The 24,974-nt window shown below is 39.2% G+C and overlaps 1 protein-coding gene across 3 annotated transcripts in view; it reads right to left on the bottom strand.

Annotated features, from left to right (window-relative positions):
- EPB41L2 (erythrocyte membrane protein band 4.1 like 2) overlaps nt 1-24,974 on the bottom strand; it is a 214,133-nt gene that overhangs the window by 62,408 nt on the left and 126,751 nt on the right. For all 3 annotated transcript variants that reach the window (XM_024759070.1, XM_024759072.1, XM_024759071.1), the window contains 3 exons: nt 15,213-15,317; nt 4,091-4,133; nt 82-157 (listed from right to left, as the gene is read on the bottom strand). In XM_024759070.1, the coding sequence (XP_024614838.1) occupies nt 82-157; nt 4,091-4,133; nt 15,213-15,317 (224 nt within the window). The remainder of the gene's footprint in view (nt 1-81; nt 158-4,090; nt 4,134-15,212; nt 15,318-24,974) is intronic.

Below are 24,974 nucleotides of genomic sequence, written 5' to 3'. Positions count from 1 at the left end.
CCCCGCAAGGGGAGAGGCCCCCGGCCCCAAAAAAAAAAAAAAAAAAAAAAAAGAATCATTTTTAGTATAAATGTAAAGTACCTGGTGATATCTTCAGTCAACTGAGAAGGATCAGGAGGATAAAACTTCACATTAAAGCTGAAGAGCCAAGGAAGATCTGTAATTATTAAAGATCATGATTATTTATGCAACCAACACAATCACCATTTATACTGATAAAACTTAAAAGTCAATGTTCAAATAGTATAGATCAGTCCTGCTATAAATCAATTCAGAGAATTTTTTTTAATTTAAAGAAAATATCATTTACAAAACAAAAATGAAGTGAAAATCAATTCCATAAATAACCCATCATCAAAGAATAATAGGTTCACTTTTTTATAAACATTTACTGGTATGTCAACAAATGTTTTATATGGTGATCCAGTATGCAAACATTTTAATATAAACTTCATGTAATAGTTCTGAGATAAGATTTTTTAACCATAGGATCTCTAGATGCCAAATATTCTCCACACTTTAAAAACAAAAAAAAAAGAGGGCTTCCCTGGTGGTGCAGTAATTAAGAGTCTGCCTGCCGATGCAGGGGACATGGGTTTGAGCCCTGGTCCAGGAAGATCCCACAAGCCGCGGAGCAACTAAGCCCGTGTGCCACAACTACTGAGCCTGCGCTCTAGAGCCCATGTGCCACAACTACTGAGCCCGTGCGCCACAACTACTGAAGCCCGCGTGCTTAGAACCCATGCTCCACAACAAGAGAAGCCACTACAATGAGAAGCCCGTGCACCGCAATGAAGAATAGCCCCTGCCCGCTGCAACTAGAGAAAAGCCCGCACTCAGCAACAAAGACCCAACACAGCCAAAAATAAAATAAATAAAATAAATTTATTTTTTAAAAAAAAAGCAATTTAGGATTTCTATATTGTTGGGGGAAGAGGAATAATGATCAAATGATCACTATAACTATTCAAGAAATGATGGGCTTCCCTGGTGGCACAGTGATTGAAAGTCCGCCTGCTGATGCAGGGGACACTGGTTCGTGCCCCGGTCCGGGAAGATCCCACAGGGCAGGTATTATTTTCGTAAAGGGATCAAAATAATTCCAATAGTCTGATTCAGAGTTATACTCAAAGTACATGGTATTTCCAAATAAAAACATAAAAACTGTATGTGTGTGTGTGTTATTTCATTTCACACATATTTGAAGGCCTCACAGTTGCTTTCATTTAGGGAGTTGAAGAAAAATTTCTTGAATCCCATTCTCTTGCTCAATGGATCATTTTGTTCTTTTCTCACCGTAGACACGCTAACTTTCCTCCTACTCAGAAGTCAGTGAAGAGTTACTGAATAGCTACTGTGAATACACAGAACTCTTGCTGGATTTTGGCTCAATACATCATTATTCTACTAACGACGCAAACCTGCCAAATTTAAGAAACAGATTCAAGTTCCCTCGATACATTTAAAACATCATAAAAAAGATATAGAACTTTCTTGAGTATTAAGAGACATGCCATTTCTTGGCCAGTAGCACCAGGGTGGCTGTGATGCATATGTACTTCTTCAAGGTAATTACTAACCCATAATTAAGCAAAGTCATCACAGGACTATCATATCACTTCTTAATGGATCTTTATTTATTTGTTTCCTAGGTATTAACACCAGCACATGCTTACCTGGATACGACAACAGGGATAAGTTTCTAATAGAACACATATTGCAGGTTCTATTTCCAATTCCAAAGTTGATAAAGTTGTACTGATAATGCTAAACTTTTTATTTAGTTATGTATTATCATTTTTACCTAGCTATATAAACAGTCTATCTAGCTATGGATTGTTTATATATTAATACAGGCAAGCCTAAGATATATAGCCTTATATATCTATATAGTCTTATTTGTGTACATTTGAGAAAATAAAGATTTTTAGGCAACTTTTACACAGAAACTGATAGGCTGTCAGCTGTCAAACGTAACTCAAAAAAGATTAATGTTTACCTCTGTTAACTGAATGACAATAAATCACTGCAGAGGTTGGGCTAAGACAGAACAAACAGTTCTTTCATCCATTTTAACACAAGCAGAAAGGAAGAGGTAAAATGCAACAGCTAAAACTTCATTTCCTCAGCCTACTTTCATGATCAGGACGGTACAGGATTCCATTTAGGGAACTAGTTCCAATAGTTTGAAAATGCCAAATCCTGTGTTACTGTTATTCCTCTTGCCAAACCACAAGGGCAAAAGTCCTGAAATAACTCTAAAAAAAAAACTTCACAAATAATCAAAACGTAAGACCATGATTCATAATCAGCAAGAAGGAGTCTTGCCTTCCAAAAGTTAGGATAGCTCCATGACTCTGAAGGGAGAAGCACACAAACACAATGCAACAAAAGCCAAAGCAAAACTATAGGAAACAAATTCAATGGAACATCAATCATGTTTCACAGGTTATCCTGTTCCGTCCATGGTTTGGGTCACTTGGCAAGTAGGGTTTCAGAGAAAGTGAAAGAACCAAGCATCCATACCTTTTTGAATTCATGCATTTTGCAGAGTTTTAACAACCGCAGAAGGGACTAGAAAAAGTTCCGAAGCTTTCTGGTACAATTTCTTCCATAATATAAGCATAATGTATCTCTAATTACTCCTTTTCTTTACTTTCCCCCTTTTCTATTATGAAGCAAACATGAATGGATGAAACACCAAGAAAATAGATGCAGGGCAGAGGGGTGGAGGAGGGAGGGAAGGATGGAAAGCCAGGGATAACAGTCAAAAGACAGGGTGACCAACCACCCCAGTTAGCACTAAAAGTCCCACATCCTCACAGTCCTGGGCAAATCAGGAAGGTCACGCTAATCAAAGATATTTTAAAAATGAAAAGAAAGATGAGTCTACAAGGAGAGGAAATAGGAAAAATAAGGTATACACTCCGTAAAAAAAAAAAAAGGAGAGTAGAGAAGGAAAGAAATGATAGGAAATCTCCCAAAATTATTAATAATCTGAGAAAGAAAGAGAAATAAAGAAAACAAATGTGGAGAATTGAAAATGAGACAGAAGGCAGACAGAAAGGAACCGAAGGGAAAAGCATAGATGTGTTCCAGTGTTTTAACGTTGGGAATAAATAAGCTGGGAATAATAAATAAGCAGGGAAATGAAACCAACAGCGCAGAGAGCATCCTGCTCCCTGGACAGCTTCTCCCTGGCCAGCTCTGGGGCCCACCGTCCAAAGGGCTGGTGAGAATTTTGTTCTCTTGTCTGAACAGTCCAACTGTTTGTGGCTCCCTCCCTTTTCTGCTTAAGTCATTCACAGACCCTGCAGTAATTTAAGTAGCCAGATCCCCTATCAGAGGTTGTTCTGAGGTGATAATGATTCGTGATGCAGATATCACAAAACCAGTCACAGGAGGAAACTGAAGCTGGTTAGATAGAGTGGGACACGTAAGTCACTTAGGGAGACGACAGTAAGAACAAATGGGGAAATGGAAGAAAGGGACAAACAGAACTAAGAACAAACCCAGATTCAGAGCACAAAAAGTGGCCAAAGGAGGAGAGAAGGCAAACACCTCAGAGGACTCCAAGGATCATTTTGCAATCCCTTCACTCCTCAAACCCTCACTCCAGGACATCCAGAAGCGGTGTATCCATATGCCTCTGGAGCCAGAGGCATGCTTACTAATTAAACTAATTGGACACACAGCCAAAATCAAGTAGACAAACAAGAGTAATAGGGCTCTCTTGGGTACATTTCATATAAGAAGGGCAAGTTACAGAAAAGCAGCTTCTCATACTTTCCCCCAGAGACAAAGATCAGGTGTTGCTTCACAGTGGCAGACACTGTGAGGGACTATTTAAGAAGAGGAGTCTACAACCTCTTGACCAGGAGTCCCTAAGCCATGACCAAAATAAACAGTCATGATTCTACAGAAGTATTTTTGAGTCTCAACTTCCTATATGATATGAATGCAAAACAGAGCTGATGGTTCTATTACTATCTTATTCTAGTTTACATTCCTGTGAATTTTAGTAAAGATAGAAAAACACAGATGTAAAGATTAACTTGATAACTTCAAAGTCTGACGATTTAATACTCACTTCGCAGCTGTCTCTTCATTTCTTTTGCGGGATCTAGCCAGTTCTGCAGGGGGTGAAAAAAAAGGTTAATTAACCCATAAGAAGCAGTCCAGAGTCCAAAATGGAACAGTTTACAGTTCACGTACTTACTTAAGTGTAAACATTTTAACGAAGTCCTATGCAAACAGCTACTAGCATTCCACTGGGCTCAGTACTGATTTGTTTTTGAATGCGTGTTTGTGTGTGTGTTATAAATATTAAAACATTTTAAGGTGGGTCTCTTGGGCCTCATTTTCTTGGATGTGAAATCAAACATCTACCCAAATGACGAGACGTAATACATCTACGTCTAGTCTTTATTCTATAGTAGTACTGCCAGCAACAGCCCCTGTGGACACTGAAATGAGAGCTCAGTCAAGGACAATCATTGGCTCTTATTCATGGATAAAATGTGAATTGGAAACTATTGGTTAAAAGTACACATACCCCCATCAAACACAATTATCTCAACTCCTAAAGCCAATTCCTCCTTAAACTTTGTTTCTGCCTGCAACTGTACAACGCCATGGAGAAGTACTGTCAGATTGCAGCCAGTATTTTCCTTCCTGGAAGATTTAAACATCCTTTTACAACTTCATTCCAAGTTGAAAGTCACAATCATAAGGAACTCCCTTTCACTTTTCCTTTATTTCCACCCTTTGAGAAAGTTAAAAAAGATTCTAGGAAACCACTACAATATCTTAAAGCAAAAAAGATCAAATTTGAACTACTAGGTTCAAACCCTCTAAGGACGTTAAATATTTGTTTTTAAAGCTACAGGCAAAAGATGTATCCAATAAAAAAATTTGCATATGTGTGTGTTTATGTATATGCTATATATATGTTTATTTTTTTATACTTCTACCTTATCCTCAAGTCATTATTAAAGTTCACTTTATCTTCACTAATAGAACAATTACACTTTTGAGATATATTAAACTGACTCAAATAATTGGCTTTAGAATAAGTTTCATTCATTCTAAAAGCATCCCAAATCATGTATTATAACATCTGTGTTTAAACAGAATTTTATTCAGATACATAAAGCAAACAATTAAAATGTTTACTGCTACATAGAAAATTATAACCTACTATCTTAGCAATATGTTGAATGGGTACAACAGAACATTAACTTACACACTATTAAGAAACAGTAACAACAGGATGCTTTGAAAGCAAAGCTGCACAGACCCCCACGGGTCTTACTATACCATTCAGGGCTTATACTGAGGGCAGCAAGGATCCAAGGTATGCATGGCTCTGTTCTAACACTGGTTATATTCAACCCTCTCAACAAAGAGTTACCAGAGCTTGGTCTAAGTTTCATAGCACTGGTGGCCCAGCTGCATGGCCCACTGATGTGAAGGGCCAATGGGAGCCTCTCGTGGTACCTCCAGTGCTGTGTCAAGGAGCAGCTCTAATTCTCCCCGAAGAAGAGAGCCTGGCATTCAGCTTCCCGGCCCTGCAGCAGCTGTCCGTGCAACAGCTGGCTCCCAAACGGCGGGCTATCATGAGGCACAAGAATGAGAAAAACACATCATTCAGCCTCTGGCCCAGACAGGGGAGTGGCTGGGGGAGAGGGAAGGAGAGTCAAAAGTGTTTTGGTATTTCGTCCAAGGATGTAACAACCACAGCAAGAAAAACTGAATCAGACACAACTCATGCCAAACTGAAAAGGAAAAAAATCCCTCAGAACATAAGCACAGAAGAAAGAAGAGAGGGGAGGGGAAACTACTGGTCTTATTAAAGGCCTAGACACACCCCTTCCAAATCCCCAGTTTCACTGTGTGACAATTGGTATAGAGGTCTCTCACAGAACAGCAAAAAAAAAAAGACCTCTCTGTTCCCCGAGTAAGAGGGTGGAAGCAGCAGCATCTTCTGTAACCCCAGGAAGTAACCCTGTGTCCCAGCCACCCGGCACTGTCCATTCTCACATGAATCACCAAAGCCTCGTACAAGTCACCTGACAGTTTCTGCACAGCATGCAGAGAGTCAATCTGGCTCTGCAGACCCAGGAGTATGAGTAATAAGTTTCTGTGCACCAGCCAACCACATTCAGACTCGCTGTCATTCTCAGGCCACTTTCCACAACATTGCCAGGCACAACATTAAGACCAAAGCGGCTTATTCTCTTGATTTCAGAGCCCATCCAAAAACTGAGCGGGCAGAGTTTACCTGATATGATCCAACAGTGGCAGCAGAGAGGACTTGTTGCATCCACCGACCTGGTTTGCCCTTTGGTACCCATCTGCTAACCACACACACTTCCACACTGTGAACTCCATTCCCACCCAGGAGTAAGGAGGTCTTTGCAAGGCCAGGATAGACCATTATTCCCTGCGTCCTTCACAGGACTTGGCAGTTCTAGGCAACCAGTGTAAGTACTAAATTAATACCTGTTGGCTGGTGGCCCACTGCTTGTCTCCTCCCTTCCCATGCTATGATCAATTTAAAAGACCACAGGTTATATTATTTGTCTTAGGTTGATTTTTATTTGAATAATTAGCTCCAATGAGCACTTAGATCATGAGTGGGATACAATTTTTTTGCCTAGGGTCATAAATTCCTAAGTAAAAAAACCAAAAATGCCTTAACATGACTTTTAAAAGAAATATCAGTCTATTATCCGCATTATCAATTATAAGTAAATAGTAGACATAAAACTTTTTAACAGATAAATAATAAAAATGAATTTCTTGGTTCTGACACTTGAGGAGTGCTGGGTGGATCAAGCAGACACAAAAAGATGGAAAAAGCCATCAGAGAATGACGTAAGTGCACACACTCACACACACCATGACAGCTTAGAGCGCACCATTCCCATTTTTTAAAGATTTGGCTGCCACATACATAGACTTTGGAATCAGAACTACATGGAGTCAAATTCTGGCTTTCCACCTACTCTGTGACCTTGGGCTCATTCCTTATCTTCTTTAAGCCTTGGTTTCCTCACCCTCAAGATGAAGATCGTATCATCTACCCCATGGGGTTGTTCTCTTCAAACATTCATTCAAACGCTTCCTGAGGAGTAAGTACACATGCAATGGACTTTATCTAGTGCCTGTAATAGTAGATGTTTTTTGGTAATGATAAAATTAACTTGTTCTATCACCTTTCAGTATATATCCCTTCTTCACATAATGTTTTATTTCCAAAGGAGATATATTATATATATTAAGGAAGTTAATATTTATGTGACTACTTCTACCCACAAAAAGTTAATAAATCAGACTCTGGATTCAAAAAAATACGCTCACGGTAGTCATGGGCCAGATGAGATTAAAAATCAGACCCCTTCTCCTTAGAGAATCCTATCACAGGCTTCCAACAAAAGTAAATTAAAATTAAAATGTGGTCCTAGAATGTCAGTGTTATTAAATCACCTTAGAACATGAAATCAAGAGTCTGTGAATCAGCTGGGGGGAAAAAATGTCACCTCTTTATCTTCATTAACCTTTAGCTGAAATTTAGCATTACTATTAATTATGAATGTGGGGGAAAAACAAAAACAACCTGGCTAGTATCAGCAGTGCCTTTAGCTTTGTCACTCATAGGAATCAAAACTATTTCCACAGCACACTAGAGTAGTTGCAGATCTTAAAATATCATTTATACTAATCAATATTTTTGAAATCACAGTAGGGATTAGATATTGATGAATTTATCCCAATTTTTAAAATTAATATGTTGAGAATGTTATTTATTGGCTTCCTTTATAGGCCTGTTTTTTTATAATCATACATTTCAAACACTGTTCTGAGAAGGAGCCCACAGAATTCACTAGACTGTCAAAGGAATCTAGGCACAAAGAAAAAGTTAAAACCAAAAACCTGCCTTGGCAGGTTAGAGAAAAAAATTTTAACTAAGCAGCAAATAGCTATACACATTTTTTTTTTCACACTTAAGTCTTTCTGTCAGTTAATTAGAGAAGCTCCTTAATTCTGCTCTCTTACCCACTGCAAACCTGAGAGCGGAACAGTCCTGGTTAACACCAAGTCTTCTGGCATTTCCCTGTAATATTTTCAATACTGGTTCTCAGAAAGTGTTAAATAAAGGCGATTCTCAATTATCTTCCAACAACAGAAACATCTAGAAAAATATAAAAGTTTGCTTATGAATCACTATATTTATATTCACAGGATGTTGGTGTTAGAAAAAACCTCAGAGACTATCGCCCAAATGTCCAGGCTGACTGCAAAGAGCCTCACTCCCACGCAAGAGGCTATGAGTACCAGAACACTCCCGCCACCCGTGAGGACCTGGAATTCCTCACTGCTAACAAGCTTCTGAATGGTGACAACGCTGCTGGGCCCTGCATCACCATTTGAGTAGTAGAACCAGAGATTTTTTTTGTGTGCAGAAATTCCTGTCTTTAATGGAAGTCAAATGTAGAGAGACATTTTTCAAGTCCTTTAACTGGCTTGTCAGGAAGACCTCCAGCCTTCACTGGTTAAATATTCTAATTGTTGACGGCCTCCTGCAGAAAGCCCAAGCAGGTGACTGCTTCCTCCCCATCACACCGAACAGCTGTATCAAATAATGTCAGGACCCACAGTCTTTACTCCACAGAAGTGCTAACCACTTTCACCTGGTAGACATGAGCGCTCAGGCCCATCCACAAGCAGCATCTCATCAGCAGTCTGACGTGCAGCCAGCTGCCTGTCTTGGGCCACTGACCACACTAGATTTAGACAACAACTCAAGATACAGTCACAAAATCTATCTTTTAATTCCCTCCCTCCCAAAAATATCTATCTCACCTAATTCTCCTTCAGGGTAGATGCCAAGACCCTAGAGTTAGAAGTTTTTAAATTGCCTAGCCAGGCCTTCAAAATTGGTGCTTGTCAATTTTGCCAGGTGAGAGAAATTAAACTTAATCCAACACACACCCTATTACCAAATGTTAAAAGTAAATCATTTTGTCTAAAATCTGCATTTTCCTTTAAGAATTTATAGCACTGGGGCTTCCCTTGTGGCGCAGTGGTTGAGAGTTGGCCTGCCGATGCAGGGGACATGGGTTTGTGCCCCGGAGCGGCTAGGCCTGTGAGCCATGGCCGCTGAGCCTGTGCATCCGGAGCCTGTGCTCCGCAACGGGAGAGGCCACAACAGTGAGAGGCCAGTGTACCGCAAAAAAAAAAAAAAAAAAAAAAAAAGAATTTATAGCACTGAAGCAGATCCCCTTTATTATACCTCTGTCTAAATTAAGTCTAAGAACACTGCCATCACGTTAGTGTTAGCAGAAACCTCACAGGCCCTCTGTTACGTTGAAACATTCACTATGCATCTGGGAGAACATGATTCCAACACCTGTCTGCGGTATTATAAGGTGTAACTGGATAGAATATAGAGTTTTATTAAAGAATAGTTTATATGTGACAAACAGTTTAATACGAGAGTTTTTAGTTCTAGTTTCTGGGGGAGGAAATGGTCTGGCCATCAGAGAAATGCGTTGATCAATTTTCATAAAGTTAGCTGTGGATATCAACTACACTTCAAACAAGCTCCCCTTTCAATATGACTTGAAGCAAAATGACATTAAAATCCCTGGGCCAGATGCCAAACTCTGTTAACATCAAAAATTCAAGACAATATTTTCCCTTTAAAGATAGTCCAAAATCCTTAATGATGGTTCCATTTAGACAGGAATACAAGTACTACATGGACTGGGAATTCTGTGTATAAAATAATAACAGGTTGCTTGATTTCACATATTTCTAATGAAATTTTCCATAGTAAAGTTTACATGAGTTCTCTACAGACATTAAAAAGTTCTCACACTAATAATGATAGATTTTCATACTCAAGAGTAAAGTGGAAGGCTTCCAACCATGAGAGACATAGCACTACACTAAAATAAGATGAGATATTCCTTTCCATGGAAAATTTTCATACAAATAACCATGGCTTTACATTATAATATCTTGAAATGATCAGTGACTGAAAACGTCCATAAATACAAATATTCAGCATTTTAAAAAGCAGTTTAAATTCCTATTTCCTATAGTATCCTATTGTTGAAATTGCATGAGCTGAGTTGGTGCAATAGTAATAATTTTCTATGGAAAATAAAGGACACGATACAAATCTATATTTGAAAAATGAGTTCTTTAGCCCAGACATCTTGAGGTCTGGATTTTGTCTACATAAGCAAGAAGGAATAAAACAAAATATATACAACACAAAAGTTACAAAGGCAAATCAGATTATATATGAATCATTAAATATATTGCCAATCACATGTGAGCACTGATTTCCTGAAAAGTGAGTATTTCAGAAAGGACACCCTGCTGTTTATTCTCCCACTGTTCTATAGTTAAAGCCTAGATAACAAAGTGTGTGCCTAATTTTCTGAGCATTTTCATCTCGAATTTTCTAAGAGAAACTACAGAGTAAAATAAGGAATTATGAGTTCCCTGTTTAGTATTAGCTTTTTTGTCAATGAGAACATTATGGAGAACCCCTCCAAACTTAACCTTATCTTAATACTCTCTGCCCTAATGACCTTAGCCTCTCCTTGACCTCAGCCATCCCTTTTCATAGCTGAACACTCAGTCGTGTCACTACACAGAGTTCTCCACCTCATTAGATGTCATTGTTCCATTCTCAGATGCAATCATTTCCTCTCCTAAGTCTTCTACTCAGTTATTCTCACTGTACTTGCCGGTCGACTTCTTTGGACTTTCATCCCTTGGTCTCAGCCATTTTCTCCCAGCCTATCAGCCCATTTCAGCTTCAGTTATGTTCCTGTGATCCTATGAATAATCAGCTTGATAACCTGTGCATCAGGATCTCCAGTTTTCTCAATCTTTTGCCCTTTTAACCATAACCACCGTGAACATAACCAATTCCCCTTTAATACCCCACTTCTCCACTGTTATACCCAGGGTGCGGAGAGCAATTAGAGAAGCACGCAACAACGTATTCTGCTGCCATCACAGTTCTATGATCTCCAGTCTCAGCCGGACAGTCAACAGCAATCCACATCTCTCCTAAATCATTGGCTCGTCTACTTTCACTACCACAACCTCAAGGGAGGCTACTTTTGTGCTTTGGATGAGCAGACCTGCTCATATTCCCTCTCTCAGACCTTTTTAAAGGCAAGACTGGTTGTTTGACATCACTGTGTCAGCCTATCAGTGACTAATCATTTTCCTTAGGATAAAGGAGATCTCCCAAGCCTTGAAATATAGACATATAGCCTAGATAGCCCTGCATAATCTGACCCCTTATCAACACCCAGTCTCCCCCCATTAACCACAACAGATGTCTTTCCATTTAGCAAGCGGTCAGCTATTCCTGCCCAGGGCCCTGTGTGTGTGCTTCCCATGTCCCTTCGCCCAAAGCCCACTCACGCTTCAGATCTCTCTTTAAGCATCATTTCTCTCCTAAGAAGTCTTCCCCGTTAATAACCTGAATCTTTCCTGTAAAACAGTAATCAAAGTTTAGTAACTGTGTAATTCAGGTTTTTTTACTCTGTCTTCTCAACTAGGACTAAGTGGGGACATCCACGAAGGCAGGGTCTGTGTCTTAATTATTTACTGCTAGAGTTGCAGAAATACACTGGTTTGCACACAGGTAGTATTTTTTTTAATTGTGGTAAAAAACACGTAACATAAAAATTTACCCTCTTAACCAATTGTGTACAGTTCAGTAGCGCTAACTATATCACATTGTTATGCAACGGATTCTAGAACTTCTTCATCTTGCAAAACAAACTCTATACCTACTGAACAACAACTTCCCATTTTCTCCTCCCCCCACTCCCAGGCAACCACAATTTTACTTTGTTTCCATGGGTTTGACTAGGGATACCTCATATAAGGGACTCATACAGCAATTGTCTTTTTGTGACTAACTTCACTCAATATAATATCCTCTAGGTTCATCCATGTTATAGGATGAACAACATTTCCTTCTTTTGCGGGCCTCTCACTGTTGTGGCCTCTCCCGTTGCGGAGCACAGGCTCCAGACGCGCAGGCTCAGCGGCCATGGCTCACGGGCCCAGCCGCTCCGCGGCATGTGGGATCTTCCCGGACCGGGGCACGAACCCGTGTCCCCTGCATCAGCAGGCAGACTCTCAACCACTGCGCCACCAGGGAAGCCCAAGATTTCCTTCTTTAAGGCTCAATAACATTCCATTCACCACACCTTGTATATGCCACATTTCGTTTATCCAATTCATCCATCAAGAAACATTTGGGTTGCTTCTATCTCTTGGCTATTGTAATACTGCAATGAACACAGGTGTGCAAATGTCTCTTCAAGATCCTGCTTTCAATTCTTTTGGATATATACCCAGAAGATTGCTAGATCACTTGGTAATTCTATTTATAATTTTTTGAGTAACCTCTATACTGTTTTCCTAATAGCTGCACCATACTACCTTCCCATCACCAGCGCACAGGGATCCCAATTTTTTCACATCCTCGGCAACATTTGTGATTTTCTGGGGTTTTTGTTTTGTTCTTTTATAGTGGCCATCTTAATGGGTGTGAGATGGCACACAGGTGGTATTTTAAAAATATTTGATAATGTCTAGATATACAGATATTACACAGATAAAAAGGTAAGGCCTCTACCCTCAAGAAGTTCCTAGAGCAATGGGGAGAAAGACTGATAAACAAATAAGGTTTGTGCTAAATGTCTACATGACTGAACTGTCAACTCAATCCTTGAGTTGGGGGCAGGAGGGATGGTGATGGAAAACAGTCAAGGAAAATATCACAGAGTAGGATACCTAAGTTGGATCTTAAGGAAGAGTAGACATTCAGATACCAAAAAAATGAGAAGGATATTCCAAATGTAAGGGATAGTATGTTCAAGCAGGTATAGTATGGACTGGCAAAGCTCCCCTTAGGAGAGAAATTTGGAGTGTGTTCAATATGGACTGTATGTGAGAGGTTACTGAGAAATGGAGGTAAAGAAGTAGACACAAGTCACATGACCAGGATTGTAATTCACACTAAGAGGGTTAGACTGTATCCATTAAATGGTTTGAAGCCAATGAGTGCCAAGATGGGATATGCCTTCTCGAGAGTTCAATCTAGCAGCAAGGTGAAGAATGATCACAGAGGCCTGAGACTGGACAGTTAGACCAGTTAGGAGGCTAATAAAATAGTCAAAGCAAGAGATGACAGGAGCCTAAACCAAAGCAAGAACTGTGCACAAAGAGAACCAGAAGAGGGATGTTAGCAGGTAGAAAAGACAGAACTTGTATAAAAAGTAGAAGGAACCTCTCCTCACTCTTCAGGGAACAAATGAAGTTTAAGAGGAAGATGAGGCGTTTGCTTTAAGACAACTGAGTGTAGTGTCCAGTAGGCAGTGAAGTATATGAGTCTGAGATTCAGGTGAAAGATACGTATTAGACACGTAAGAGTCAGCAAAATAAAAAATAGTGAATCCTTCTAGCTAAGCACCACTCTTTCTCACGCAAATCTACTGTTCCAGAAATACCGTATGTCTTAATATAGCATATCCTATTTCTACTAACAGAACATGTTATTCTACATATTCTACAACATATTAGATGGTCTTCTTTTTTTAAAAAGATTAAATGCTCCTGTGAATGTACCAAAATGTCATCGCAGAAAAGTGGGTAATGACAGCCAAATTTCCATCACTTTCTCTTTTGCATCTCTGAGGGCCAACAGAAGGGCACATGGTTGCAGACATTATCAAGACTACCTTGTAATTTAACGTCTAAAGAGAGCACCCAGTTTATTTAGTCGAATGTCTACTATGTTATTACTTCTAAGAAAAGTGCTCTAAACAGAGCTCTGATGAGGACGCTCACACGCTATTCAGCAGGCCCGCATGCAATTTAATGGTCTTTAGTTTAATTGTAGAATTAAACCACCAATTAGGTATCAAAGGTTTCAAACTAAGTAGTTGAGAAAATTTAATTTATATATAATTATCACTCTTAGTACCCTACATTTCATTACCAGGATGTATAAATACAAATAATGATGGCATGCGGGCAAATAAAATTTACAGCCTATATCCATCTACCAACTGACTGTGATGTGAATGTTAGGCGCTGGAAGGTGCACTGTGACCAAGTGCCCTGTGCATCCTCAGACAGAACGATCACAGTGCGTCTGCCCACAGCCACCATCCAACAGACTTAAAAGGGCTTCACTTTAGGGTGTAACCCTCCTTCCACCATGTGAGGACACCATGAGAAGGCCCTGTCCACGAGCCGGGAAGGGGGCCCTCACCAGACACTGAATTGGCTGGCACCTTGATTTTGATTTTGACCGTCCTAGGCTCCCCAGCTATGAGAAACACATGTCTGTTGTTTATAAGCCACTCAGTCTATGGTACTTTATTACAAAAGCCCAAACTGACTAAGACACAAGGCTAGAGGTTAAAGTCTGGTTAATTGCCAGAACTGGTAAATATTTCTCTCTTTTTAATATGTTTATGAAACAGAGAAGCCCTGAAGGTCCCTGGAATTAGCATCAAGCATTAGAGCACTCTGATGATCCTGCCTAGTAGTAACTTGGGAAATTCCTGGAGCAGAAACAATCTCAACACACTCCCGGTGCCAGGCAGATCTCCACAGGGTCCTGGCTGGTCAAATCTACCACCTGAGTCAGGCGGGGCCCTGCCTTTCTTTTGGTCCCCAATAACCCACACCACAGGGCAAGGAACACCTTCACCCCACACAACCACTAATCTGTTCAGCAAGGCAAACACTCTCTCCAGACAAGTACAAATGGGTTTCCCTTGACATTTCTTCCAATATGCCTCCTTCCCTGCTTTTCAGACAAGCTTAATTCCTAGCATACAGGGGAATTCAAGAGCTAAAAATTCAACATAAAAATTTTAAAACCGGTTCTTTCAGTTTCTAACAATTAACGTAGTACAAGATATTCCGTTCTGTCTGCTTACGATATAAGTAGAAAAGCATACAAACACACAATAGCAAAAGGTTATACAGGAAAACACAAGTTTTCAATCTTTCCAAATTTCTCCCATGAACATAAAATATGTCATAGTAAAAACATAAAATAAGTTATTTGAAAGCTAAATTTTACACAGGTTACCCACGGTATTTTTCTAAGATGATATAAACAAACTTGAAATAACTTCACTTACTTTCTGCTCAGGGGTCTCCTGAAACACAAGTCCAAAGTAGTCCTTCTCCAAGAGATTGAGATGTTCACACACTCTGTCAAATAACACTTGTCCCTTAGCACGTTTCTGAGGAAAAAGAACAATATCTTTACTTTTCAAGCACTAATGAGTGTACTGTAAACCAAGGGCATCATATCTGATAACATTATTTAGCATAAATTAATATGAAATATTTATATCCTCTTTTATAACAATACCGAAAAGTGATTCATAACTTTTTCACTTTAGACTCCCCCAACACACAAAGCATAAATTCTAAAACGGAAGCATATCAGCCTCTATGCTTTACTGTTACTCCATGTCAATATTTCAAAAACTAAAAAAAGTAAAATGCTAAGAGTTCACTTATTCGTTTTCAAATAGTTCAAAAACATGTCCAAGCTGCCTCCCTCAGTTCCTCAAGATGGCTCATGTCACGTCTACAAGGTATACTCTCCCCAGGAAAATCATTTAGCTCCATTCCTCAATGTATCCTAACACGATTCATCCCATCAGCACTCAGGTTTGATTTTTTTTTTTTTTTTTTGCGGTACGTGGGACTCTCACTGTTGTGGCCTCTCCCGTTGCGGAGCACAGGCTCCGGACACACAGGCTCAGCGGCCATGGCTCACGGGCCCAGCCGCTCTGCGGCATATGGGATCTTCCCGGACCGGGACACAAACCCGTGTCCCCTGCATCGGCAGGCGGACTCTCAACCACTGCGCCACCAGGGAAGCCCCTAGGTTTGATTTTTGTTCCAAGATACTTGTAGAGTAGAAATTATGTTTTTCAATACAAGCTACACTCTTTCTCAAGAATGATTCACTCTTTAGAACAAATCTTAAAAATATAAGGGAAAGGGACTGAGACAGTAAATCAGCTGTCTCTAAGGATTTAACCTATTTTTGCCTTGCTTTGTTGTGTTTTACTTTTTTTTTAATTGAAGAAGCTGCTATCAACAGAGATACAAAAGCCTGTGACAGCCACAGAAGAAAAGCTCATTATTTAATCAACGGCAAAACATAAAGTGGTGACTCCAACTAAGATGCATGGCCCTGGGAACCCCCAACTGCAAAGTCAGGTTAGACACACGCCTCCCTGCCCTGCGTGGATATAAGCAACCCCTGGACTGAGAGTGAGAAAGGAACAAGCCAGCAGACTTGTTCATCTTCAAGATGAATGCCCTCACACTATCAAAATGTCTACTAGTTAGTTCATCCAGTGTGTGAAAATGAATGTTTCCCACACAAACATCTTTAAAAATGGAACAAGATATAAAAGACATTTCATTTTCAAATCAGGACAACTCTGATAAGGGGTTTCAAAAGATAAAGTCTTCACAGAAACTCAATTCAAGAGTGTGTTTCTCTCCTCTAATCTTTTCTTCCTCCTCTTGTTAAACCACAGGTAAGAAATCCATGCCTGAAGGACCTGTGAGGGAGAATCTGCAACTTTTATTATCAAACATTTTATAGGAACTTTTTTTTATTAAAAGGTAGAATTACATTAAATAGTAGAGGGAAAAGGAAGAATGCCACACAGATTACATTATTTCAACATTTCAAGAAATGTGCTATCCACACCACTACAGATTCATGACTAAGTACATGTAAAACAGATATATGTGTTTATGTGTCCACATATTTAAGTACATGCAAATAATACTGTAGTAAATAAGAGTACTGGGCTCCGGATTCCAAATACCAATGTTTTAAATACATTTCCATTATTTATAATCTATGTGACCAGGGGCAAGACATTTAACTTCTATTTGCCTTAATTTGTACATCTGTGAAATGGGGATAACAGAATATACCACACAGGATGTGGTAAGTACTCAATGAGTTATAATACATAATGAGAGCTTAGAACAGGGTGTGGCACACAGTAAGGGTTTAACCAATATTGGCTCTTATTATTATAAGCTGGAGAGCTTTATAACGTGAAAAATGACTAACTTCACTTACCTGAAATTTTGTGTTGAACTTTTAAAATGAAAGGTTCTGAATTTCACTATCTGGTCTGCATGCAATGATTAATCTAAATAATTAAGAATGAGTTTGGAGGTATTTTAAATTAACTTTATGAGGAGAAGGTGACTCATATCATGGTTGTTACTTTCTTAAATGTGCAGTAAAATCCATTACCTCTTCTTCATAAGAGCCTGGAGTAGAATGTGAGGAGATTTGGTTGCAAACAACAGCAAATAATATTTCAAAGGTAATCAATAATCTACGATAGACTTCACTTTCTCTGACAGTAATTTCAACAACATTGTTCACTCCTCAATCTCCAGTGAGCAGAATACCCAGCATAAAAGGTGCTTGCTGAATCTACTAAAAATACAATATTTCAGTGTACTCTGTGTGACACACTTATTTTAAATGAGGTGACATTTACCTACTCAGCCTCATAGTGACTGACCATAGTTATAATTTCAGTGCCTACTTTGTAATTAGGAAGTGTCCTTATCTAAGATAACAAAGGGAGAAAACTATTACAGCTCTTGCCACATCTATCTATTTGTTCATCACACACTATGCATTTATAATGAGGTATAAATGAGTCACAGAAGATATTCTATCTACTATAAAGCAGAGATTATCTTCTTATTTAGAAAGACACTAAGAACTCAATGGAAGCTTATATAAGAAGTTGGCCTTTAATCAGATATAGTTTCCAAACAAACTTATTACTTCTAGGAAACCTCTGACTAAACGACAACTACTTTCAAATAAGCTAACTACTGAAATTGATTAGCCGTAGAAATCATGGAGAAACATGACAGAGTCGAAGGAGATTCATGCTATTTTATTTGGTTGTAATGCTATTTGAAATTAGGGTAAAAAGGATAGTCAAAACAACTTATGTCTATACAAACATACCTCAGTTCAAAGAGAAAAACACATTCTGACATTGGCTTACAGTCGATTTTTATTAATAAATCATACTTTCTCACTGGTTTCCATTTCAAAAATAGAAACATGCTCTCATGGACAGCATTCCCCTAAAAGATGAAAACGTCCGCAAAGCTCACCATCGCAATCTGGTGCTCGTACAGCTAGGCAGCAGAGGGAGGACCCGTCCGCATGGGGCTGCAGTCAGACTCAGTCCCTCCCTCATTCGACGTTGTGTAAGCTGTTTACTATTACTGGACGAGCGTGACCATGGGCGAACCACTTAGTCTCCTTAACTGTAAGATGAGATTGCAGCTCTCTCACAGCTCACTGTGAGGGTCAAATTAACCCAGTAAGAGAATGTATGTCAAAGTGCCACACCAAGGGCTTCCCTGGTGGAGCAGTGGTTGAGAGTCCACCTGCCGATGCAGGGGACACAGGTTCATGCCCCAGTCCGGGAAGATCCCACATGCCGCAGAGCGGCTGGGCCCGTGAGCCATGGCTGCTGAGCCTGCGCGTCCGGAGCCTGTGCTCCGCAATGGGACAGGCCACAACAGTTAGAGGCCCAAACACCGCAAAAAAAAAAAAAAAAAGTGCCTCACTCAATCACAGCTGAATTCTCTTCCCAACTGACTTTCATTAGCCCACATCTAACAAACACCAAAGTATCTTCTAGATGCTCAGACTGCCCCTCTATGATTCTCTCCTTCCCTTCTCCAGGAAATAGATATTTTAAATGCTTGATAAGATCTTAACTACACAAACGTATTACTTAAGCTTCCATTCAGCATCTCCACCCTCAATGAACTCAAAGACTGGCTAGGAAGACAAAAAGCAACAATACTATGAGGCATGTACTGAAAGATGCATGTACAAAGTGCATGGAGGAACACCAAGAATGGAATAGTAACAGCATCTGAGAAATATCATAGCTTTGGGTGTATGCAACTTTTCTATAAGCCTAAATTTATTTTTAACTAAAAAGTTAAATTATCCAAATAAAAAAAGAAATATCATAGCTTCACCAAGACTGTGGCATCTGAAATGAATTTTAAACAAGGAAATGATCTTTTAAGATAAAGTAATAGCATATTCAAAAGAACTTACTTTTCACTTTGGATGTTTATAAAGTCTGACAGAACCAGTTTCTGTTCAAAAGATACTGGAGGTTACAGAACGATGAACTCTCAGATGACCAAAGGGGCTTGCCAGGCTAAAAAGCTCCACATATACTAATTCCGTATCTAATATATATCAGTTCCTATGTTAAGACATTGAGGAAAGAACCATAAATAAGACACATATGGTCTCAGGAAGTTTACATTAGAATGGTAGACACATAAAATAAAAAGGAAAACTACCCCCCCCCCCGAAAAAAAAGTCCTATGAATCTACCCCTCTAGACTGGACTAGGTACCTGGTCCAACTTGTCCAAAGAACATTCACCAGTGACCTATGAGATATAAGAGCGCTACCCAACGACAATGTCTTACTCTGGGGATAAAGATTACCAGATACAACCACATCTTCCTTCAGGGAGTTTAAATACAAGATAGACACACACACACACACACACACACACACAGCCACAGAGTGTGTAAACACAGAGGCAGAGCCAGTGAGAAGGCAGTATGCAGAAGCCAAGGGTATCAGGGGGCAGACTTATATTTGTCAAAGTATGCTCTATTGTTCCCATTGGTCCCGTGAGATGCTTCCCATATACACCCAAATCCCCAAAAAAGGGAACAGAGTGGGACAAGGAAAATTCTGCATAATTACACAACTACTGAGCATCAAAACTCCTATTTGCATATAAGATACCCTGAGAAGCTCTATGGTGGAAAAAAAAAACTTGTTTATCATCATTCAACCTGATGTCTACCAAAATTATTTGGCTAAATAAACTACTATCTTTCTTTAATACAACACTGACTAACTTATTCCACAGCAGAATTACTGATCTACAGACACTACCTCAAGAAACGAGAGAGAGAAAAATTACCATGACATGGCCCTCAAGCAGATTTGGAGACTACTGTTAATAACATTATCTTTTTTATTCCAAAATGACACAAGAGAGAATTCAGTTTAAACTGGTCCAGGATTGGAGTACCCAAATGTCTGGCTAAAGCAAATGATTCCCATAGATAAAATCTCAACAAGTATAATCAAAAAAATCAAAAACACATAAGAAAACCAGTTACTATTATTGAACATTAGACACAATATCAGAATCAGATATTCAGAGACTGTAGACAATGGAATTATCAACTACAGAACACAAAATTAGTATATTTTTATATGCTGAAATAAATGAATATTTTAAAATATCAAGGAAAAAGCAACTATCAAAAAGCAGATTCTGAAAAGAACCAATTAGAACATCCGGAAATAAAGCTATACTAATTAAATTATAATCCAAATGGACAGGGCTTGATACAGTTAAAGAGCAAACTGGTGAACTGGAAGATAGATCTGAAAATATTATCTAGAATACAGCACAGACAGACAAACACTATGAAAGAAATTCACAGACATGTAAGATACAAGAAGGGGTCCATATATACCTCCCCAGAATTCTACATGAAGACAACAGAATAAGGGAGAGGCAATGTTAAAAGAGTAATGGCTGATAAATGCTAAAAGTCTCAAATTAAGAAAACCCAATTGATTTCTAGCCAGATAAAATAAAACCCATTAACCTACAATCACTTTACTCCATTAACTATCTACACACGTTAACATTCAAAAGATTTTGGCATGCATTATTTTAAAATAATAGACATTATAAAGCCATCAAGACAAGAAGGAAAGAAACACGAGATAGGGAATAACAAGGAGTAGAGAAAGAAAATTGTAAGAGAAAACCCAGAGAAGTTATTCTTTAAAAACCTAAAACTGATCTGCCTTGTAAGCTAATTCAGAAAGGCAAACAAAATAGTACATTTCTTCTTATCTCATAAAGAAAACACATCAGGGCTTCCCTGCTGGCGCAGTGGTTGAGAGTCCGCCTGCCGATGCAGGGGACCGGGGTTCATGCCCCGGTCCAGGAAGATCCCACATGCCGCGGAACGGCTGGGCCCGTGAGCCATGGCCGCTGAGCCTGCGCGTCTGGAGCCTGTGCTCCGCAACGGGAGATGCCACAACAGTTAAAAAAAAAAAAAAAAAAAAAAAAAAAAAAAAACAATCAAATACTCAGGAGGCATATTAAATGATATACATTAAATGGACCAAGTTATTACATTTTATAAGCATTAATCTGTAATCAAACTTGCCTGAGTGTGCTCTGACAGCAATAAGACCCAGTGGCTCACAACTTCTTTTCTGCCTTCATGCTGTTCACAACTCACTCCATAAATAAAAATTCTCATCATTTGGGAAAGAGGAACCAAGACACAACTCATAATGCAAGTACATAAAAATATGTGTGTGTTGCTGAGGGGGGGGGGCAGTAATCCCCCCTGGTGGCAGTGGTTCGGACTCCACGCTTCCACTGCAGGGGGTATGAACTAAGATCCCACATGCTGTGCAGTGTGGCAAAAAAAAAAATGTGTCGGGGCATGCATGTGAAATTGTTCCTTCTCCTCTCCCAGATTCTGGTATGTACCACCTTTCATGAGAATCTTTAAGTCTCAACAGTTTCCTAGAAAGGTACCACAGCAGAATGGTAGTAACATAGATCTGAACGCCAGCCCCACCTCTTAACAGCTCTGTAACCTCAGGCAAGTTACTTAACTTCATTTTGTCTCAGTTTCCTCTCTTTAAAATAAAAATATTCACTGTATGATGATGATCAGAGAATTACATGAAGTATATTTAAAGTACTTTAAAATGTCTGGCACATTACATGAATGCATTAAAAGGCAGCTGAAAGCACAGGACCTTTCTGAGCTGTTCTAAAATAATAATTGATTTTAAATATCATTATAAAGAGCTTTCAGTTATTTCATCCAATCTCATTTCACAATAAGAAAACTGAGGTTAGAGAGAGCTTAACTGCTCTAACTTTCCAGTCTCATTCCCTGAATTTCTTTTAAAGCAGGCATCCCCAACTCCGGGCGACACAGCAGGAGGTAAGCAGCGGGCAAGGGAGTGAAGCTTCATCTGCCACTCCCCATAGCATGCATTACCACCCGAACCATCCGCCCCCGCCCCGATCCCCGACCCTGTTTGTGGAAAAATTGTCTTCCACAAAACTGGGCCCTGCTGCCAAACAGGTTGTGGACCACTGTTTCAAAGAACTGAATTCTTATCTGCAATATACATAAACATTAGTACCCTACATTTCTATCCAAGAAGGCAATTTTCTCCTATTATCATTGTTTTGATTTTTTATAAACAGCTTGAATTCTACTGCATGGAAGGACTACAAACACACATTTGTCAACCAAGCAGAATACACAGATATTTTGCTTTACAATGTGCACCTAAGATACCAGTATATGTAGCTAGTTCATTAGTTGTCATAGCTGCCTGTACCAGATAAAAAGGTCTACTAACTTGCCAAGGTATACTCTAAATTTCTTTCCTACCTTTATTTCCAACTGTTGAAACCTGACCTCTAGACAAATCTCCAAATTCTCCTCTGTGAAGCCTATTACAAGCTCCCGATATTCACCTTTCTCCTTCAGGCACTTTATTTCACATCTATGCTGCTTAGTCTTAAATTCTACTCCTTTTTTTTTTTTTTTTAACCTCTTAATTGGAAGTATAATTGTTTTATAATGGTGTGTTTCTGCTGTATAACAAAGTCAATCAGCTATACATATACATATATCCCCATATCTCCTCCCTCTTGCGTCTCCCTCCCACCCTCCCTATCCCACCCCTCTAGGTGGACACAAAGCACGGAACTGATCTCCCTGTGCTATGTGGCTGCTTCCCACTAGCTACCTATTTTACATTTGGTAGTGTATATACGTCCATGCCACTCTCTCACTTCATCCCAGCTTACCTTTCGCCCTCCCCATATCCTCATGTCCATTCTCTACGTCTGTGTCTTTATTCCTGTCCTGCCCCTAGGTACTTCAGAACCATTTTTTTTTTTTAGATTGCATATATATGTGTTAGCATATGGGACTTGTACTGCTCTTCCTGATCGACTTCACTATGTATAACAGTCTCTAGGTCCACCCACCTCACTACAAATAACTCAATTTCATTTCTTTTTTATGGCCGAGTAATATACGATTGTATGGATGTGCCACATCTTCCTTATCCATTCATCTGTCAATGGACACTTAGGTTACTTCCATGTCCTGGCTATCGTAAACAGAGCTGCGAGCTGCAATGAACATTGTGGTACGTGACTCATTTTGAATTATGGTTTTCTCTCTGCTGGGTCATATGGTAGTTCTATTTTTAGTTTTTTAAGGAACCTCCATACTGTTCTCCATAGTGGCTGTACCAATTTACATTCCCATCAACAGTGCAAGAGGGTTCCCTTTTCTCCACACACTCCCCAGCATTTATTGTTTGTAGATTTTTTAACGATGACCATTCTGACAGGTGTGAGGAGATAGCTCATTGTAGTTTTGATTTGCATTTCTTTCATGATTAGTGATGTTGAGCATCCTTTCATGTGTTTGTTGGCAATCTGTATATCTTCTTTGGAGAAATGTCTGTTTAGGTCTTCTTCCTGTTTTTGGATTGGGTTGTTTTTTTGATACTGAGCTGCATGAGCTGCTTGTAAATTTTGGAGATAAATCCTTTGTCAGTTGCTTCATTTGGAAATATTTTCTCCCATTCTGAGGGTTGTCTTTTCGTCTTATGGTTTCCTTTGCTGTGCAAAAGCTTTTAAGTTTCATTAGGTCCCATTTGTTTATTTTTGCCTTTACTTCCATTTATCTAGGAGGTGGGTCAAAAAGGATCTTGCTGTAACTTACATCAGAGTGTTCTGCCTATGTTTTCCTCTAACAGTTTGATAGTGTCTGGCCTTACTTACATTTAGGTCTTTAACCCATTTTGAGTTTACTTTTGTGTATGGTGTTAGGGAGTGTTCTAATTTCATTCTTTTACATGTAGCCGTCTACTTCTCCCAGCACCACTTACTGAAGAGGCTGTCTTTTCTCCCCTGAATATTCTTGCCTCCTTTATCAAAGATAAGGTGACCATATGTGTGTGGATTTATTTCTGCACTCTATCCTGTTCCATTGATCTATATTTCTGTTTTTGTGTCAGTACTATACTGTCTTGATTACTGTAGCTTTGTAGTATAGTCTGAAGTCTGGGAGCCTGATTCCTCCAGCTCCGTTTTTCTTTCTCAAGATTGTTTTGGCTATTCGAGGTCTTTTTGTGTTTCCATACAAATTGTACAATTTTTTGTTCTAGTTCTGTGAAAAATGCCATTGGTAGTTTCACAGGGATTGCACTGAAGCTGTAGATTGCTTTGGGTAGTATAGTCATTTTCACAATGTTGATTCTGCCAATCCAAGAACATGGTATATCTCTGCATCTGTTTGTACCATCTTTAATTTCTTTCATCAGTGTCTTATAGTTTTCTGCATACAGGTCTTTTGTCTCCTTAGGTAGGTTTATTCCTGGGTATTTTATTCTTTTGGTTGCAATGGTAAATGGGAGTGTTTCCTTAATTTCTCTTTCAGAGTTTTCACCATAAGGAATACAAGAGATTTCTGTGCATTAATTTTGTATCCTGCTACTTTAACCAAATTCATTGCTTAGCTCTAGTAGTTTTCTGGTAACATATTTAGGATTCTCTATGTATATAGTATCGTGTCACCTGCAAAGTGACAGCTGTACTTCTTCTTTTCTGATTTGGATTCCTTTTATTTCTTTTCAGTCTCTGATTGCTGTGGCTAGAACTTTTTTTTTTTTTTTTTTTTTTTTT

The sequence above is a fragment of the Neophocaena asiaeorientalis genome, unplaced genomic scaffold (genome assembly GCF_003031525.2).
Source record: "Neophocaena asiaeorientalis asiaeorientalis breed wild unplaced genomic scaffold, Neophocaena_asiaeorientalis_V1.1 scaffold5, whole genome shotgun sequence".
Taxonomy (NCBI): Eukaryota; Metazoa; Chordata; class Mammalia; order Artiodactyla; family Phocoenidae; genus Neophocaena; species Neophocaena asiaeorientalis.
Note: the sequence above shows the minus strand (reverse complement) of the source record. Positions and strands in the feature narration are given on the sequence as shown.